This window comes from Prosopis cineraria, unplaced genomic scaffold (genome assembly GCF_029017545.1).
Source record: "Prosopis cineraria cultivar Desert tree isolate PC_DT_omini unplaced genomic scaffold, ASM2901754v1 PC3, whole genome shotgun sequence".
Taxonomy (NCBI): domain Eukaryota; kingdom Viridiplantae; phylum Streptophyta; class Magnoliopsida; order Fabales; family Fabaceae; genus Prosopis; species Prosopis cineraria.
The window spans coordinates 41,631,085-41,650,187 of record NW_026555334.1 but is presented as its reverse complement, the minus strand read 5'-3'; the positions used below and the strand labels follow the sequence as shown (position 1 = coordinate 41,650,187).

Sequence of the window (19,103 nt, the reverse complement as noted above, 5' to 3'; positions counted from 1 at the left end):
TAGTTATTGTAGAGCTGGCATTACTTTGCTGAAAGGTGCAACCTTTACATCTTGCAACTAAGAGCAACATAAACAGAATGGAATCCTCCATGTTCGTGAATAGATTTACATCAGTGATCTAGAAGACAATTATGCCTTAATTAGTCTACTTACAACATATTGGATATTTCAGTTACATCGGATATCATATCAATGTTCTGGTTAGACCTCTAACTGTTTGAACAAAAGTCTTGACGGGTATTGATTTCTCAAAGGCACAAACACATCTGTTCGTGCTGTGGAGAGCTGGCGCAGCAAAGGACACTGAGGAAAAGATGCTCTTCACAAGGGATGCAAAGTTTTGAATCTGCACTAAAACCATATTCTTCCTGAGCTTGATCCAGCAATGCCTTGAAGAGGGGATGATTAAGTAGTGCGATCTTTATTACAAACCTCTTGTGGTTCTTCCCAACATAGACAACCAAATGACCCTTTGGGACGTCACTTGGGATGGAGCTGTTTTCATGCATGGAAGCCCATTGGCCGGAGTACTCACAGGCAGTGTAAGGTTTGACGCATGTCCCCACCTTCTTCCACTTGTTAAGGTACTCCTTCAGAAATCTGCCCTTCATAGTTCACTTTTCAGGTGTCTGCTGAAAGAGAGAGGAAGGAGGAGATAGAAGGTGCAGTGAGTATCACGGAAACGAAAAGGTTTATATAATTGTGGCGTGAGAAGAGCCACTGCATTGGAGCAATAAATGGTTGACATCATTGGGAGCTTATGGTAATAATTCAATTACTATACCCTTGTAGATGGTTGCTGACTTTACTCGTTACTTTGCCAGTTTAGAGCATCTCAGAAACTGAAGGAACATGCATGCAATGGCTTTAGATACATTTTATAATCAGCTAACATCTCTCCTAGGAAATAAGGACCCCGTTTCTCTGTAATTCTGAAAGGGAAGTGCTCGATCACAGATCTTTCGAAGTTTTCAAAGTCAAGACCCTGCAAGTTGGAAAGGAAAAGATAAGATATAGGGATGGGATAGGTTTCTTGGGTAAAGTGCGATCCCACCTTTTTCTAATATATGGGGATGGATGTCGCAAGATATATCAGCTATTTTTGAAAGGGCTTCAAATATTTTGAGTCGTAATTCTTGAACATTTCGGACTGCTAATTAAGAGCGGAACGTCGGTAAGAGTATAGCTTACTAGCTTTAGTGCCGGAAAAATGGGTCTCTTGGGGAAGTGGTTCATGGTTTGTGATTTATGAATAATTAAGCACATCTTCTTGGCAAGTATAAAAGTCAAGTGATTGGTGTCAGCTCATTTCTGATCTTGAACAATATCAAGTTGTCGATTAAAGCATTATTTTGTTTGAGCGGGACTGAGAGTGCACCGTCCGTACGAAAGTATATCTTATTCAGTCTTCTAAACGATATATTGTTTGAAGTTTGAATGGATTAGGGATAAGTTTTACTGTTCTCTGCATCTCACTCAGGTATGCAGGAAATGGGCTAAATATCCATTGCAAAATATCACGGGTTGCACAGAATGTTTCAATACGAAAATTTTGACCACGATGAGATTTCTGAGACAGATTTGATGAAACTTGACTGACCTTCGGAATCTCATCAACCATGACATTCAATGGTTCCACTCTCAATTGTCAATATTATTCAGTAAAAATTGTTGAGGAGTAGGTCTGATATATCGGTTATATAAAAAAAGAAATAACCAGAGCAAAAGTAGATTATCCCTTTGTTTTGGTCTTGAAAGTCCAGAAGAAGGTATCCTGTGTATCTAGAAAACAGTGACTAGTGAGGGAATGAAAATTTACTCCTTTATTCTTTTGGTGAAATTGGCTGGAAAATATTCAGCATTTTTATTTGGAATAGTTGAAGATGAGTTTTCGGGCTTCCTTTTTTCTGCTTCGTGTATCTTACGCAGTGATGGGCAGAGATAACAAGGAAGCCAGAACGGTGATACAACTCCTTTAAGACAAAGGTGTGTTGTGCCTGGTCCAGTTTGACAATCCTTTCAGTGGATGTTGTCAAATCATTCACCATTTGAACTTTGAAGCATCATTTTATTGCATTTCATAGAGGCAAATGCAACCGACTTGTCATGGATCCTATTCAGCTCAATGTCAAAATTTGACTGTCAGGGAAGATTGATTCAACAAATTCTATTGAAAGTGGCAATCAGCTGTTGAGGAAAAAATTGGCTGTTTTCATTGGAGAAAGAATGACATTTACTTGTGTATCTTGTGCTGAGTTATAATATAATAGAGTCAAGGAGGCTTCACAAGCCAATTTTGTAGAAGGAGAAGCGATGAGGCTGATAATCATTGATCAGTGAGGTGAGGGAACAGAAGGGTAAGGCAAGCAAGGGATGTGAAGAACGTGAGGCTTGGCCCATAAAGTTGTACGTTGTTTCATAATTTGAACTTGAAAGTTGAAACAAACAACTAAATAGCTTAGATATCCTCCAAAAATTATTTGATTTGACTGGCTTAGCAACGAGCATCCCTTGCACGTGTAATCCCGTGCTCTCATGAGCTGGCTCACATGCCTCCTATCATATCATTTTCATGCTTCCTAATAAGAGGCATACTCTGTCGTTCTCTCCTCTGGGAATCTGTTTCGTCAGACTACTCTGCGAACCTCCGAAACTATGTTCATAAATTTTGGAGAAATTATAATATACAAAGCCTGAGTTCATAAACACGACCAATTATACGCGTGACCACATCTGAATTCTGAAACGTGCGTGGCGTGTGCTGCTTTTTCCTTTCACAAAAGACACAACTACTTGATTGCTGTTGATTTTAGACTTTCAAATTACGCAGGCGTTTCAAATCTCTATACGATTACTTGCACATCGACACGATTTCTCGGAGCACGAAGAAAAAAAAATTAAGCATAACTCATGGGCCAATGGTTACATAAACATGGGCACATGGGCTTTTTTGGGCCTATAAACCCTCTCAAACTTGCGGTCTGCGGAGGGGAGTAGATCCGGCGCAGCCATAACCCATATAATGAAAGCACATTTCTAAGCATATCCATTCATGAATTCTTAAAAATAGTATTCAATTTTTTTTTTCCTAAACAATACTTCTTCCTATTGTTGAAAATCATTTTACCGCCATTGAATTGCCGTTATCAGAAACGTTAGATATGAATCAGCAAGAAACTTTGCTCACCAGCTACTCAATGATGCCACTGTTTAGCACACTCCTACACTTGGACTGTCAGTAATATCATCCCCTCTCACAACTCAGCAATGCTTACAACTAGAGTCGGGCGGCGGACTTTTTCAGCTAAACATAAAGGTTAACATGACTTATAAAAAGAACGTTGACACTGGATATAACGCTCGCACACTCAATGTATTCCGCATCTACATCTTGCTGAAACGCTGGTATCTAGGATCTCGCCTGACATTGTCGGCTCAAGGGAGAGTTGGAAGAAATTATCTTTCCTTCCTTCCACCGACTATTAGGAACACAAATACATGCGTCTTTGATGGTGCAAAGTAGCGGACAATATCTCAGAAGTACGAGTACCCTCAAGTCAACCTTCACAGCCTAAGGTTGCCCTTGAACGCCTTGATCTTCGACTGGCTCACCGTTGGGCGCCAAACCCCGAATTTTGACATCATAGTAAACCTCTTCAACTCTTCTCAGATCATACTTCATGCCTGCCAACGTGGGTTCATTTGGATTCAAACAGATGACTACGTACAAGGGAGCAATCCATATGATAGGGTCTGAAGTTACAACATACCATCAAATTTCTTCCTCAGAAAATCATTCCGAAGATTAAGCATACGAAATGCAGCATGGAGTTCTGTTAAGAACTTTAGGACTTTCCTAGGACAATCATACTCCCCAGCTGTCACTTGATTCACCACATACCTTGGCTGCAAGGTCAGATAGTTGCAAAATGGGGTGTGAGAATAATTACCTTGTGCTAAGTCTCTTTCTTAAAATAACCAATAATTTCAAGATCTTCTATGTCTATGAACAAACAAGTTTATCTGTCTTGCACAAGTAAGAGATTATCAAGTTTAGAGGGAAACAGTTCTTACTAATTCATTGGACATAAAACAAACACCTGCATGACAAAAATGCATCAACATCAGTGCATATAGCAAAATAAGCAACATAAAAATCCTAATAGAATAGCAAATTATCTCACGGTTTTACAGAATCATGAAAAGAAAAACCCACTAGCATTGACCTACAGCCTTGATTATGTGCATCACCCCAAAATCAGAGGGTTGAATGTGGGGTTGCATGAGATTGGTTGATTTTATAACACAATGATAAACAAGAACTGTGAATACTAGGGTATATCCATAATCTGTAAATCCAATGTTTAAACTTAAAAGCAAAATATTCGGTTATTTTTCTCCTTTTTCATGACTCCTTAGAACAGTTATGATAAATTACCACATGACTACGCCCATGACTACGCCCATGTTCAGATCATAATCATTTTGGTGGTAATCACTACTCGAAAAAAAAAAAAAAAATCTACACAGATGAAAGGGAAGACAGATTCGAACTGTAGGAAGATCATATTCATAAAAATAATGGATACTACAAAGTAGATAGTGCTTAGTACACTCACCTATTAGATAGTCTTCAACATCGAGACCAAACTCTGAACTGTTCACTGCAAATTTGATAAGAAACAGACACTTGTAAATCTCATAATGACTCTGAACAAGTAGGGAATTAAGTATAGTTAAAATTTGAAGCAAGCAAGAAAGCTTATAGTAGAAGAACATTATAAACATAAATCAATATTTTTCAGCACCAAATTCTCTTTAAACTAGACAGCCTGGAAAATATTAATCTCATCATCCTTTCTAGCAACCAAATAGGTCCTTAATTTGTCCCAAGGCAGTTCCAAACCACAATTTCTCAACTCATAAATTTCAACTCAGAATGATAAAGAAAATCTACATCAGGCCTGGCATTAAACTATAAAACAGTACGATTTATAGGTATTTAATATAATATTTCCTTAACCAAAATCCGCATATAAGCTACAACAGTTTGTTTTGCTAAAGACATCAGTCTGTGCCCTGCTTCGTTTACTGCTATAATCTTAGAAATGATAAAAGTTTATCACCATAATGGCAAATAGAAAAAGCTTATCACCGTATCATAAAGCAATGACAAAAGAGTATTGAGGCATACAGCCTAGTTTCTCCTCAGCTTCTGCATGCATAAGAAGGCTTCCTGTTTCTAACCAGTGCATAAAAGTAATCAGTGAAACTACCGTCTGTGTATCACTCCTCCAATCACCATGATACCTATATTATGTGGGGGAAAAAGTATTCACTTGTGAACAAATTTTCAAGAGAAGCTCATGAAATGTAAAAATCTGCTTGAAACTTTAATCACCTATAGTACTGGCCAGGGCATTCTCCAAGAACTTCAGCAAGTTGCTTGTAATGGTCTTTCAACACATTGACATAGGACTTCGCTTTATCCAGAAGCTCTATTCAAATGGAAAAGAGTGAAATGAGTTTGAGGTAATAAAGAACATCACCGACTTCCTACAATTTATTCAGCAACCTCTCGCATGACACCGAGATTAAATTTTAGAAACCCGAAGCATAAATGAAACACAACCGCCCCCAATTTTTCTACATGAAAGCCAGATGAAAAGTAGAATCCCAGAGTTGAATTGTCTGCTTGCCTAGGAACTCCCGTAGAGTTAAAGCAAAACAATAATTTAGGTTTTTTGCCGTTCGAAACATTATAGAGAAGAGAACATGCATCTAACATTACCTACAAGGAAGCCAAAATTTGACATCAAGCAAAAGACATGATCAAAACGAAGTTATCTTAACAGAGAAAAACGCAAGGCATTTTCGCCTCGTTCGTACAAATAGACAAAAATCGAAGCCGAGAGTTCAAGAAGTTAATATAGAAAATCGGTGGATGAACAAAAGCATCGCATTTGGCTACCAGGAGTCGGACGAGACTGATGAACCAGTAGAAGGCTAGCATACATAAGCCTGGTGGTGGATTCAATTTCCGAAACAACCGCTCTAATTCGCTCACGCAAGCTCCCCGACTCCTCTAGCTGAAGCCGAAAGTCTTCAAATTGCTTTTCAAGAGACTGGGGGGAAGATGCTGAGTGTGATTGGTCGCCAGCAGCCGCCATTGAAGAAGAGAAGCAGCGAGGAGATGACAAGGGTGGAAAAGTTTCAAGTGTGAAATGAGAGGTCAAATGCGACGGTGAGGGTGAGGTGGTGATGATGGGCAGCGAACGGAGAGTGAGAGAAAACAAGGGATTATGGGGATTAGGGTTTAAGAGGCAGGAGAAGGTGAAAGAGGCGTTTCGAAACGCCGGTCTTATATATTGCATGGCTTTTCTTTGTATTTCACTAAAATGTAATTGCGTGCGTGGCGGTGAGAGCCGACGGACTGTGGCCTTTTTAGTTCGCCAACGACAGTGACAAAGTGCTTCCAAAAACGACGTGTTTTTTCCCGAAAAAACCACGCCAGTTTTTAATTGGTGTAAATCTTTTTTATTTAAATTTTATAAATTATTTTAATTTAATTATTTATGTAATAATTATTTTTTTCTCTCACTTTATCTTAAAAATTATGTAGCACCTAAATTTAATTATAAATCAATTATGTCTTTCAATATTAAAAATTTTTTTTTATTATCTTGACAATAACTCACATTTTTTAAATTTTTTATTATAAAAAATTTGAAATGAGCTCACTAACCTTTAGGTAAAAGTTAAGAGACAAAAAGGCCCTTTAATCCAAAAAAAAATGACAAAAAATATTTAAAAATGATGGGATTTATTGATACCAAACAATGTTAACGTTTTTAACGTTAGAATGAATAAAAGATGAAATTATTAATACCAAAAAATAAGATTACCTCATAATTAAGTTTAAAATGCGGCACGAAGTTTATAGGCAAAAATGAGAATAGAGCATTAATTATTATTAGTAAAACATCAATTTTCGCACGCTTTACCAAGGAATTGATTCTTTGATATTAGTCAAAAGTTTACTGCAGGCTTCAAGAAGTATATTATTTTTGGGTAAAATAGCGAATTTGGTCATGAACTATTTTTTTAAGGGTATCTAATGGTATGTGTAACAACCCTCACCCCACCCCACAGGGAGTCTTTTGAATTGGGCCAACCCATATTACTGCAGCGAAAGGTAGCTTTCCTTAAGGTGGTACTTGAGTTATTTCTCGCTTCACCAAAGAGACCTTTTGGAGTCTTTCCTGACTCGAACCTCTAGCCTTTACCACTTTAAAGAAATTGAAGCTAAATCTGGTACCATTAAATCAAAAGTAGTAGTCCTCTTGGATTAGGCTAACCCACATCATTGTATTGGAAGCCATTTTTTTTAAAGGCGGTACTTGGGTTGTTCCTCACCCCATCAAAGAGGTCTTTTGGAACCTTTGATTCAATGATATTTGCACTGCGACATGTGACACCATGCGCCGCGGCGAGCCTGTTCGAAATTTCTGTTGTCATTTTGACAACAAAATAATAAATTTTTTTGTGCACCATTTTCACATATAACGTTCGATTGGAGTAATCGCCCACACAAAACTTGGCTTAAGCTAACTAATGAAATAGGTTTGGATACGATCTAATGGTTTGATCAAAATTTAAATATTCGGGTGCAAAAAGTCACATTTTCTAAAAGATTTGAGCACCCAAGCACTCAAATTGATTTCTTTCTCTCATTGATCATACAAGGTCTTGAATCAAGTCTAAAAAGACCTAACACACCTAATTGAAAATATTGTATCATAATTATACATATATATTGAAATTTAACCCCTTAACAGGTCAATTTTTACATTTCGTAAATTTGCATAATTTGCCATCACTTAGCATAACATAACCCACTTGGCATTTTTCTCAATATAAACATATACATTTATATTCATAGCACATATATTACTTAATTTTAACCCCAAATTACTCATTTAATCATAACTTTTCACTTGGGTTTAAGATTTACCAATATCAACAACAATTACAACACAAACATACTAAAATAATAGCCCTCGATTAGCCTGATATTGGAATTGTTTCACATTTTACCTCTTTACACCCTTTTTCACTGCTTTACTAACACAAGTATCACATAGTATTTCAAAGCATGATCACTACCAGTCGAACCTCCAAATCATCCCAACACGAAATCAGAGACTCACCTTCACCAATATACACTCTCATTAACCTTGAGCTCATCTTTAGTGGTAGAATCACCCAATTAAAGGCATTTTATCTCACTTCGAATTATAGTTTCCCCCCAATACACACAATAAGGTGTTGTTGACTCCAACATTATATCACATAAACACTAAGGAGTCTCAAATCTCTGACATCACACCTTAAAAGGTACTAAACATTAAGGAGAATATGTCATATGGTCTTTTCACCACCTCTCTACTCGGGTGAACTCCAATTCCTATGATCATGCTTTCCAAACCATTCAAGGTTTGTCATTATCACTTTACATCATACATAACAAATATATATTATCATACCATTTGAAATTACTCATTTTAATGCTTTTATTCTGTCAAAATTATTTTATGCAATATTCACACAATGCTATAAAAACATGTTTAGCTCAAATATTTTTATGCACTACATAGCATACTAATACACAATTACAATAAACGGTTAAACAATGAAAGTTATTCGATTACCTCTACCCTTTTATCACTAGAAAGTTACCCGTGGATTTCAACTACCACAACAGCTTATCACAAGCTTCCTTTCTCAACTCACATGTCCAATAAGCTAATCTAAACACATTTAGTCCATTTTGATCAAAAATACATATTTACTACTTAGGGCTATATTGAACCGTAACCTCTTTTTCATTTATCCATTCTAAGTCTATTTTTACTTAGTTACTAATTTACACCACCTCAACCGGTCTTATTTCACTTAAATTATATTTCTATCCCAAACTCTCTCTCTCTCTTTAAGGGCCAAATTAAGCCTGTGGGTTTCAAAGCTCTACTGTTCGACTTTAAATTAGTCACAAAGCTCTAATTTAACTTTCGAGAACCTTTTTATTACTATTAGGCAAAAATCAAACCCCTCAAATTCCACCTATTCAATTTTTCTATAACTCATTTTTAAAAAAATTTGTGTAGAATGGAAAGTAAAAGTTATACATACATTACCTGCTACGTTATTGATCATAAGTACCTTCCAATAACTTAAAATAGCTTGCCCTAGCTCCTCAGCCTTCTTCTCTCCTTCTTTTGTGTGTTCCTAAATCTCACTCTTCTGAAATTTCTAAAATTTCACGATTCAAAAAGTTATTTTTTCGTTCATGCGTCGTGGTACGTGGCATAGTGAGATTTATTCTCACCACTTGCATTTGCTTTGACATGAAACACACTTCTTCCACCCATACCTATTCATAAAACATCCCAATGAATTAATTCATCAAATAATAATCCAAATATCTAATCTATACTAATAATCACTTTACCCTCAATTAACAGCTAATCATGAGATTGAGAAATTCAGAATGTTATATTAGATAGCCTCTACTATAAAAAAACGGATCATCCAATACCTTTCCCACAATTTTGACCAAATGGTGTTTATGTTTATACTTATGAAGCTCACAATGCATCAATCTCTCAAATTTTTTTGCCATCATTCTCAGTGTTAACTCAAAAAGAAGATACTTAATGGGTTTTTATCTAAAAACATTCACAAAGATAATGCTAATGAAGAAGAAGTTTGATTTTATTACACATGAGAGAAGTTTGATTCTACCTTAATTTAACCACAAATTATTTCTTCTATTTTGTTGGGGTCGTCTTCGTGAGTGTCTTTAGATAAGAACTCTTTAAACCTCTTATTCTTGAGTCGAGATTGAGAATGAAGGTAAGAATATTAGAGAATTGACGTGTTATGAGTTTTATAAGTCAAAAAATAAATGATGTTTGGTTAAAATTAATGGACGGTGTTGGATGGTTTGTTTTTTTACAATAAAAGCTATCAAATGCTTCTTAAAAAATAGTTTGTAACTAAATTTACATGTTTACATATGCTGAAATGAAGTGCCACGTCTCATTGTGGATCTCATATAATGTCTATCAATTAAAGTTAATGGCAGGCTATTGAATGTTTTATTTTTAAAAGTTCATGATTTATTTTACACCACATAATAGTTTAAGCTATCAAATTCTCTTGTAAAAATAGTACATGATCAAATTTGCATTTTTACCCTTATTTTTTAACACCAGACTTGCTCCCTTAACTTTTTTTTTCTTTGGCCAACAATCTGCTTTCTTAACTTGAAGTTTATGTTAATGAATAGTGAAAATGTATGTCTTTGTTTTGAATTAAATGAAAATGTATGCATTGAAAAATAATTGAAAAAAAGCTGTCGTACAATTTTGGGCAGCAGGAGAGCATTTGGATCTGCCGGGTTAAATGGAGCTCATATTTTGATTTCTAAAAAGGAAAATTATATATTTATAAATAAAAGGGAAATACACACTACAATTTTAAATAAACTCGTACAAAGTATGTGCAATTTAAATTTTGTTAATTTCACTAGCAAGAAGAGGGAAGAGTTAAATTTACAATACATGTGCTTTTAACATGAAAAAGTACTGAATGGAAATCCTAAACTGGTGATTTTACTTGACCTAAACTTCTAACGTATCATCAATAAAATAATTTATTGAGGTGGGAAAAATGGACAGCGTCCCTAGACCCTAGTTACATACATTAGTTATACAATGGATGGATAGGGTTGGGCTATAAACAAAAAAACCTATGATTTGTACAGTAAGATCATAGTGGAAGTGCGTCCTATATCCAAAATCACTTCTTTCGAGAGAGAAGAAGACAAAAGAAGGCCACAACTCGGGCAAGTATGCCGAAAAAAACCAGCACAATTAGACAGAGACTCCAATCGTTGACGTTATAATCATTGGCCATTAGTGAACTGCAACGAGTTATCAACCATACTCCAGAGTACCTGAAAAAACGGCATTCGTTTCAGATGCTCACGCTTCCCCTCACTACTCCAGTAGAAGAAAGGGGAAGACACAACAATTAAAACCCAAAAAATACCTCTCAGCATTTGCGATGACAAAGGCCTCTAGAGCCCATTTTGGGTAGCACAGTTGTACCAGTATCTTCATTAGTGTAGTATCTCTAGGCTGATTAGCAATGAGAGACATAACGACAGGGAGCAGCACTGCCCACTACAAGTAATAGGAAAAGGGAAAGAAATGACACAAGTGCAATTATTATTGGCAATGCTGTGTAGGAATATCTTGTGGATATGTCATGAGTTATTTGATAAAGTTATTTCATACCAGCTGTGCAGGACCAGGCTGGAAGTAAATGGCTATTGCATAGGCCATGCCAGTCACACAATATACAAGACAAAGCAAGACCACGTAATTGCTTGCAAAGCTTGACCTCGGATTGCTGAAGAAGAAGAACATGGACAAATATACCACAGGTTTGACGATTGTGTTGAAGAGATCAATTGTATCCTTGGAGAGAAAATGAGCCAGAGTGCTGATCCCAGCGGCACTCTCCCTCCAGTACTCTAATTTATCAAGAGAAAATGATCTGAGAGCTGATATCTTGCATAGTAGTGCTGCAAATAGGCAATATCATTGTAAATTGTGAACAAGACTAATATGAAAGCCTTATCAAAACATAAAAAAAAAAAGTCGAAAAAAAGGTCAAAATTTGAAGGTTACTGAAATTGCATCGAATGATTGCCGAAACTCAGTGATGAAAACTTTCAGCCCTGAATTTCTATGTTTGAATAGGCCTTGTATGTTTGTAAATAATATTGTTGCCGTCTAATAAAATAAACAGGTTTGTACTGAAAGGGAAAAGTGTCGTTGCCAAAAGTACTTTAGTCATCTCCCAGATGCTGAATGTTTTAGGCACCTTTTCACTTGAATCCACTTCCCCCCCCAACATTGGATTGAGTTTCCAAACTTACTTGATAAAATAAATAATGCCACTCTAACTTCCTAAATTAATCTACTATAAGAGGAAAGGAAAGATCAATTTCAAATTGAATAACAAGCTATCAACTTACAGACAGCAATGACAGTATAAGTATAACCAAGGACCCCAAATGTTTCATCATTGGATTCAGTTAGAGTTCCTAACAGAGCACCAGCAACTAATAAGATGAGACAGTCCACTACTTGCGATTGGGCATCTCGTAGCCGCTGCTTCCCCACCCTGCAATGAATGGACTTGATTAATAATTAATTGACATTGTCAACGAGGATTAAAATTACTGAAATATCATTTTGCATCCAGAAAGCAGTAAACTATATTTTACTCTCAGGGATATGGTTTCTTTTATTGATTATTAAAAAAAAATTGGTTACAGAACTCCACTCTGGAATGATTGTTAACATTGGTCATCCTTGCTATTATTACTTTAGTTTAACTGTGAGTTTACTTGTTACCAGAAGACAGAGCGGATATGCTTGATTGCAAGAGACTAGAAATCTATCTATGTTGGAAAATAGAACAGAATGAATAACAGTACTTATACTTAATACAGGATTTCTTACCGCCCAAGGAAGTATCTATATTGCCGGGCTACACCAGGAGTTATTCGGCCAGATAAATCCTTAGTCTTCGATAATTTTTCCTCTACATGATCTCGTTTGATGTGCATATTACTCTTCACATCTTGCCAAAACTCTTGGGCAAAGGATTGATCAGCATCTTCATCAGTACCTTTTTTTGCACCACTTGAATTTGAGGTAGATGCAGTTCCAGATGCAGCAATCTCATCAGCAAAATGAAGTAAATCCGGCGGTACTGCATAACCATTATGAAGCATCCATCGGACAGGGAGCTGTTGATGAGTCACACCTGCACTTGGTTTTACTAAGCCTTCCAAAACGTCAATGAAATGGTCCGGAGGATTCACCCGATCAGGTACAATGATTCCTATGCCAGCAAAGTATTCTTCCACTCTTTTAACAGGACCATGATATGCAGTAAAGCCACCTTTGGCTAGAAATACAATATCATCAAACATTCTGAACAAAGTATAGCTGTATCACAACAAAATCAGCATAGATATTAGATTTTGGAAGAGCACATACATTTGATTATCAAGATATGCCTATTTCCTAGCAGGTCATAAGTGTAGGATACATGCATAACCCTTCAAGCCCTGAAGTTCAGGAAAACCTTTAGGGGCAGGGAGGGTAAGTGAGAATTACCTTGGTTGGTGAAGCACCATGCAAATGTTCACCCCTTCAAGAGCCTCTCGTCGGAGTGCTTTGAGAAGCAAACTAGAAGATGCACTGTCTAGGCCAGTTGTAGGCTCATCCAATATTAATAAAGAAGGCTCCATCACCATCTCTAGTCCTACATTTACACGTTTTTTTTGTCCTCCAGAAATACCTCGCTTCTCTACTGTTCCAACTATGGAATCCCTCACTGCCTGAAGTCCCAAGGATTCAATTACTCTTTCAATAATCAGAACCTTATCTGGTTTTGGCAAGTCCGCAGATAGTCTCCATAGTTGTTAAGAAACAACCATTTAAGCGAAATAAACAGTTGGTAAGAAGCAAAAATAAATAAAATAAATAAAACACGTTAACTCCGGTAAGAAATAAAGCACTCACTTCTTAACTCAAATAAATAAAAATTTCCATCAAGCTTCACAAACAAACAAGATCTCATATGAGGCACTTGGTGCAATGTTTCATTACAAAATCCATAAGATTGTTGAGTTACTAGAGCTAGCCGTTCTTGTAATTTTGTTGAATCATGGAGGAAGTTCAGGTAGTTTTTTCTGTAAAAACTATGCTAGGTGTTATGGTGGAAGCATTGCATGGAATCTGAAATTGAGACACATTATGAACAGTGCAGCTTGCTATAAATTTTATTTTATTATTGATTATTGATATTGATACTGATTCATGTATGAAACAATATAGGCATGAATTAGGATGTCAAGGAAACCCGTGCAAAACTGGCATAAATAAAAATAAATATGATAGTTGAAACACCACATAATAATTGGTTCGATAGGTATGTGCTCTGATATCCATTCAGCTTCAAAGCAAGGGCAAAGAATGAGAACTAATGGCAAAATATACTGTTACTGTTACTTGTACAAGAAAGTGTAAAAGTGGGCTCTGCGAGCAAATTAAGGAAAATCAGGTACCTGCATCTTGCACTGAAACGAAGATTCTCTTCCACTGTCAGGTTGCCATGCACAATATCATCTTGTGGCACAAAACCTATAATTTTTTTATAACAGTGTATAGATTCATGTCTTCCATTAATTAAAATTGAGCCTGTCACCGAACAACCTCTTGCTTTTCCCGCAATGGCCGAGAGAAACGTGGTTTTCCCAGCTCCTGAGGGGCCCATGACAGCTGAAACTCGACCGGGACTGATTTTTCCGGACACGCATCTCAGCACATGTTTGTTTTTCCCTCTCAGAGTGAGAGTTAGGTCTTTGAAAGCTACCTCAATAGGAGGCCGTTTCCTAATCTCGTTTCCAGCAGCCATTGAAATCACTCCCGAGAAAGTCAAGTTCTTGTTCGCATCTTGCATGGCTTTCTCCTTCTCAATCTGACCATAGGCATACTTGAAAATTTGGCTCTTTGTATGCAAATCCTTTGCTGTCTGCTTTTTAGTATTTTTACTTCCAATATTCAAATGAAACCCTTGATGATTATTTGGATCATTCTCAATGGAATTCATCATTTGTGTAAGTTTGCTAGGTTCCTTTGTTTTTGAAGATTCATTTAAAGAATCCAGAGGAATTGATAGCACTGGAGCGTCACTTGTATTAGTTTTGGTGCTAAAGATCTTGAACCCAGATGACTGTTGTGTAGACTTCCTGCGAGAAAAGGTGCGTGAGAATGACTGTTGCAATCCCGCTGCACCCTTCTTGGCCACATCTTTTGCTGATTTCCACCGTTCACGAGCTTGTGCAGTTTCTCTCACATGCTTGGCTGCAGCTTCCCTTTTTTTAGCCTGCCTTCTTTCTCGAGTTGACAGAACTTGATCAGAACAGTTATAAATGATGAGCAGGGCAGCAGTCAATGCAGCCTACAAGAAGGATCAATAAGTACCCACAGAGAACCAATGCCTAGCCACTATGACAAAAGAAAAGAAGATGAACTTTGGGGTATTTTTGTGCTGACTTCATGCTGTCTTTCTTCATCTAGTATAGAATACCAGGGTTAGCCAGAAAAGAGACCGATGCGAAGCTTTATATAAGAATATGCATATATACATCAAAAGCTATAACATTTAAGCTGTCAAGGGAAACAATCCATTAATAAGAAGTAAAGCCCCAAAATAAAATATACGAGACGGGAATCCACTTACAAGAAGTAAAGCCCCATAAGCATGAATATTCTGGTTTGCTGTATTTGGATTACAGGTACTCAACTTGAAGCATTCTGCAAGATGGACAACGCAATTTAATGTTCTGATTTAATTCCTCCACAACAGGAAGCAAAATAAAATAAAATAAAATAAAATAATAATAATAATAATAATAATAAGACAATGATTTTAAGTGGCATTGCTTATAGCTCATGTTAAATCTAACTCATTATTATATCTGTGCTTTGCCAATGCAAGCACTGCTTACATACAAAGTTAGTATCAGGTCTTTATCATGTCTTTCTAAGATTTATGTTCTGACAGCTGATAATTGTTTCAACATATGCAAGGATCCTAAATATCTATACGCAAGTGAACTGCAGCAGATCCCTTTTTAAAATGAGTTATTCTTCTTAACTGCCACTATTTTAAATTCATGATACCTAATCTAATGGAAGTATGATGACATATACATAAATCGGCCAAAGAAATTAGACTCACGCTTTTGAAGCAAGGAACCCATCCAGCAGTAATGTCTGAAAGAGAACATGATATCAGTAAAAATGGATGCTCAGCGGTCGACGCCAGGTGGTTATAATAGGGAGGAGAAGGAGTAGAATGTAATAAGAAGGATTGCAGCAAAAGTTAGAAACAATTCAGAAGAAAGCAAAAGAAGGCATGGGATAAATCGATACCCCTTACTGCAGGAAAGTTTACTTGTCGTGGTAGGGCAGTATGATCCTGGAGAACAGAAGATATCACTGTTGTTGACAACATTAGTCCAAATATCAGCGCTACCACAACTATGATTTGTCGCTCCAGAAGGTATCTGGTAATGATATCTGCAAATTGATTTTAGTGATGACCACATTAAGTGGTGAAGCGTATAGGGAAAACTTGAGAAATAAAGTATATACTACAACTTACGGTGAACATAATCCACTCGTTTTGTTCAGTTTTCCAAGGGGACAATAAGAACCCAGTGGGCAAGCTTTACCAACAAAATCAGACAAGTTAATGATACTAGAGGAACTAATTCCGCGCGCAAAATGTACTTAAGAAGATTTTAAAGAAAAAATAAAGTTCTACAATAACCATCAAATAGCAGCTGATGAAAAGAAATTGATAACTGATTCCAGTTTATCACTGCGCGCATATATGTCTCCACAGTCAGGAAGGTACGTATTATCTCAACTCTCAAATTTGGGCATAGTATTGTCAAATTTTTGCTCCAAAATATACTTCTATTTGGATGTTAAAATTCAGGTTTTTTGCTGCAAAAGGAAAATGGCTTCTAATCACTAGGAACAATTGATAGCTCTACTACAGACCAGGGTCATCCAACATCTTAGCATGCCATATTCACAAGGAGAATTGCTCACTGGGAACCACACGATTCTTGAGATTAAGGCATAGCATACCACAGTTCTAACACAAATTTGCATTTAATATTTAATAAATAAGTTATTAACTCGTGCATAATTATTTGTAAGTTGTCATCCAGGATAAAGTTTCTTCGCGTATGTAATTTAGTGAAGATTGAAAAACATTTAACACCAGGCACAAACTATGGGAATGATCTTATTTGGAAAGAGTAGAAGACAAGAGCTTCAAGAGTTGAATAAGTCTCAATAATTAGGATAATTCAATACTAATTGTAGGTAAAATTTTAAGAGGTATTGCATACTTACGTATCATGCAAGTCAACCCTCGAGGGCAGAAAAAACCCTCACAACAAGGTTGACAGTCCTTGTTTCTTAGAGGAATGTCTTTCGACTCCCTTAAATATTTAGGGTCAACGCCTGTGCTTACACTACAATGCCAACCAGGTTCACAACCTTCCACCCATGATGTCAAATTGCAATTCCTGTTAGGTCTTAGGTTTCTCGATGACTGACTCTTGAAAGAATTGAAGTAGAACCTTATTTCGGCTGTGCTGCATATTCGATATGTAAGATCTCCTGCCAATTAGTCCATAGTATATTTAAGAAGTATCAAGAGGAATGAATAATAATACGAACTTGCTTCAAGAAAAAGAATGCAGAAGAAAAGATAAAGCAGGATTTGGTATGTGTCATGAAGTTCCTAGACTACAAATAGCTATGTTTTCACTGCACAAGCTCGGTTTTGGCAAGGGATAAACTTGCGAAATTGAGCAGGTTGGTGGCACGAACAATCATGTGAAACACAGTCATGGAACTTGCCAGTTCCTCATGTGATGCCAAGACCGAACACAGCCATTATGTCAACCTCCTTAAACATGCAGTGAAGTATATTACACATTATGCAACTGAAATTCACGCTGAAATTCCTACACCGCTTATAATTCCCGTAGACAGATTTCTGTTATATTTCTTCTGAATGTTCTTCGAATGGCAGGGTATGCAAACTATTAGGAAATACTCCAGACCGCAGGAGCATATCAGCATAGAGTTAGAGTGAATGAAACTAAGATTTCAAAAGAAAATTCATACCTTTTATCTGTTTAATACAAGCTGTCAGAAAGTCCAGTTTTCCCGTAAAATTAAATGCTCCATCCCAATCTCTATTCCTGCAGGATGGGAATGTATCGTTAATAACTACGACAAATAGGAACAGGTAACTGACCACTAGAGGACGGCAGTATGACGCACACATCCTTTATGCAGAAGCCTAGATTAGTCTTGATGTCTTTGGTTAAATCTGTCGTGACATTTGTAAGTCGTTCATAGATTTTTTGCGTTACTATTGGAAGCACACTGGGATTAGCGCTATCCCCGTCTGCACATTGAGTCCGTGGTAGCAGACTTAAAGAAACTAATGAGAACAATAAAACAAGAGCAACCCAGGAGGCGTTGTTCTTAATTCCATTCATTTCCATAATTCAGAGCCCACCAAATCATGTACCCACGAAGATCATGCCATGCCAGAAGACGAGGATGAATTGCGGAGATGAAATTAGCTCTGCACCGCTGAAGTGGTGAATAACCATGGCGTCATCGCATACAGCTTCCGTTAACATGGATTCCCTCAAACATTATCGCAACCCGAAACAAATCGAGAGCCTTTTCCCTCTGAACACAAAGAATATAGCAACCAAATGTGAAATAATGTAGCTTGCATCAGCACGATGATGCAGCTTGGAGGCGATGAATGGTCAATAGAGTTGAATGTAGCCGCACTATAATTTTTTTCCCTTTTTTTTTCAGTTTTTTTGGAATTCGTCTTTGGGTCAAAGAGAGGTCATAAGCGATTTGAAGGAATTTCCGGGTTTCAGGATGAAGAGATGGCCGAGAGAAATATTTGGCTAAATTGAAGGATTTGCACTGGCGCCTACAAGTGATCAAGTCCCAAAATTTGAGGCTTTGAGCGCAGTACGTAAAACTCGTGCAGTTGCATTGAAGAAATTTCGACGACGTGCTTCCTGAACAAACTGTCAATTAATTTCCCCTAATCACTAATCACATTAGATTACGCGAATGATAGTCAATAATGAAGACAATGTCGTTTGTATCATATTGATTTTTCGCTTTTTTAGTTGTGAGATATGGTTATATATTATTATTCTTTATTGCAGTTTTTCTTTTTTCTTTTTAATAACAATTTGTTGTAGTTTTTGTCGACGATAGTTATGCTTTATACTGTGATTAATATTTTCAACCACAAAAAAAGAACTCAAATTTTAGACACTATTGATCTCGCTCTCGTCACTGAGCCAATCCTTGCAACCC

The 19,103-nt window shown here is 36.8% G+C and overlaps 3 protein-coding genes across 3 annotated transcripts; all 3 read right to left on the bottom strand.

The window, feature by feature from the left end:
* Window positions 1-63: 63 nt before the first annotated feature.
* LOC129304718 (auxin-induced protein X15-like) lies at window positions 64-611 on the bottom strand. The gene has a single exon (XM_054944478.1). The coding sequence runs from the start codon at window positions 609-611 to the stop codon at window positions 249-251; it is 363 nt and encodes a 120-aa protein (XP_054800453.1). The 3' UTR covers window positions 64-248.
* A 2,497-nt stretch (window positions 612-3,108) lies between these two features.
* Window positions 3,109-6,437, bottom strand: LOC129304717 (uncharacterized). Its single transcript, XM_054944477.1, has 7 exons — window positions 5,972-6,437; window positions 5,402-5,498; window positions 5,195-5,310; window positions 4,620-4,664; window positions 4,075-4,100; window positions 3,771-3,906; window positions 3,109-3,684 (listed from the first exon to the last, which is right to left on the bottom strand). The coding sequence occupies exons 1-7, from the start codon at window positions 6,372-6,374 to the stop codon at window positions 3,572-3,574; spliced, it is 936 nt and encodes a 311-aa protein (XP_054800452.1). The 5' UTR covers window positions 6,375-6,437; the 3' UTR covers window positions 3,109-3,571.
* A 4,128-nt stretch (window positions 6,438-10,565) lies between these two features.
* On the bottom strand, window positions 10,566-18,684 carry LOC129306275 (putative white-brown complex homolog protein 30). Its single transcript, XM_054946769.1, has 14 exons — window positions 18,027-18,684; window positions 17,868-17,944; window positions 17,085-17,354; window positions 16,321-16,384; window positions 16,089-16,235; window positions 15,895-15,929; window positions 15,394-15,467; window positions 14,216-15,111; window positions 13,263-13,559; window positions 12,600-13,091; window positions 12,110-12,258; window positions 11,364-11,653; window positions 11,116-11,249; window positions 10,566-11,020 (listed from the first exon to the last, which is right to left on the bottom strand). Exons 1-14 carry the CDS (start codon window positions 18,251-18,253, stop codon window positions 10,864-10,866), a joined length of 3,309 nt encoding a protein of 1,102 aa, XP_054802744.1. The 5' UTR covers window positions 18,254-18,684; the 3' UTR covers window positions 10,566-10,863.
* Window positions 18,685-19,103: the final 419 nt, after the last annotated feature.

Bases quoted from the DNA above. Each gene is read 5' to 3' on its own strand.
- LOC129304718 (XM_054944478.1), bottom strand. From the start codon at position 611: ATGAAGGGCAGATTTCTGAAGGAGTACCTTAACAAGTGGAAGAAGGTG.
- LOC129304717 (XM_054944477.1), bottom strand. From the start codon at position 6,374: ATGCAATATATAAGACCGGCGTTTCGAAACGCCTCTTTCACCTTCTCC. The intron at 4,665-5,194 runs GTATGCCTCAAT...TCAAATTTGCAG, and splicing joins AGCTGAGGAGAAACTAGGCT to TGAACAGTTCAGAGTTTGGT. The intron at 4,101-4,619 runs GTGAGTGTACTA...TTTGTCATGCAG, and splicing joins TGTTGAAGACTATCTAATAG to GTGTTTGTTTTATGTCCAAT.
- LOC129306275 (XM_054946769.1), bottom strand. From the start codon at position 18,253: ATGGAAATGAATGGAATTAAGAACAACGCCTCCTGGGTTGCTCTTGTT. The intron at 16,236-16,320 runs GTAAGTTGTAGT...ATCAATTTGCAG, and splicing joins ACGAGTGGATTATGTTCACC to ATATCATTACCAGATACCTT. The intron at 13,092-13,262 runs GTAATTCTCACT...GTTGTGATACAG, and splicing joins ATGGTGCTTCACCAACCAAG to CTATACTTTGTTCAGAATGT.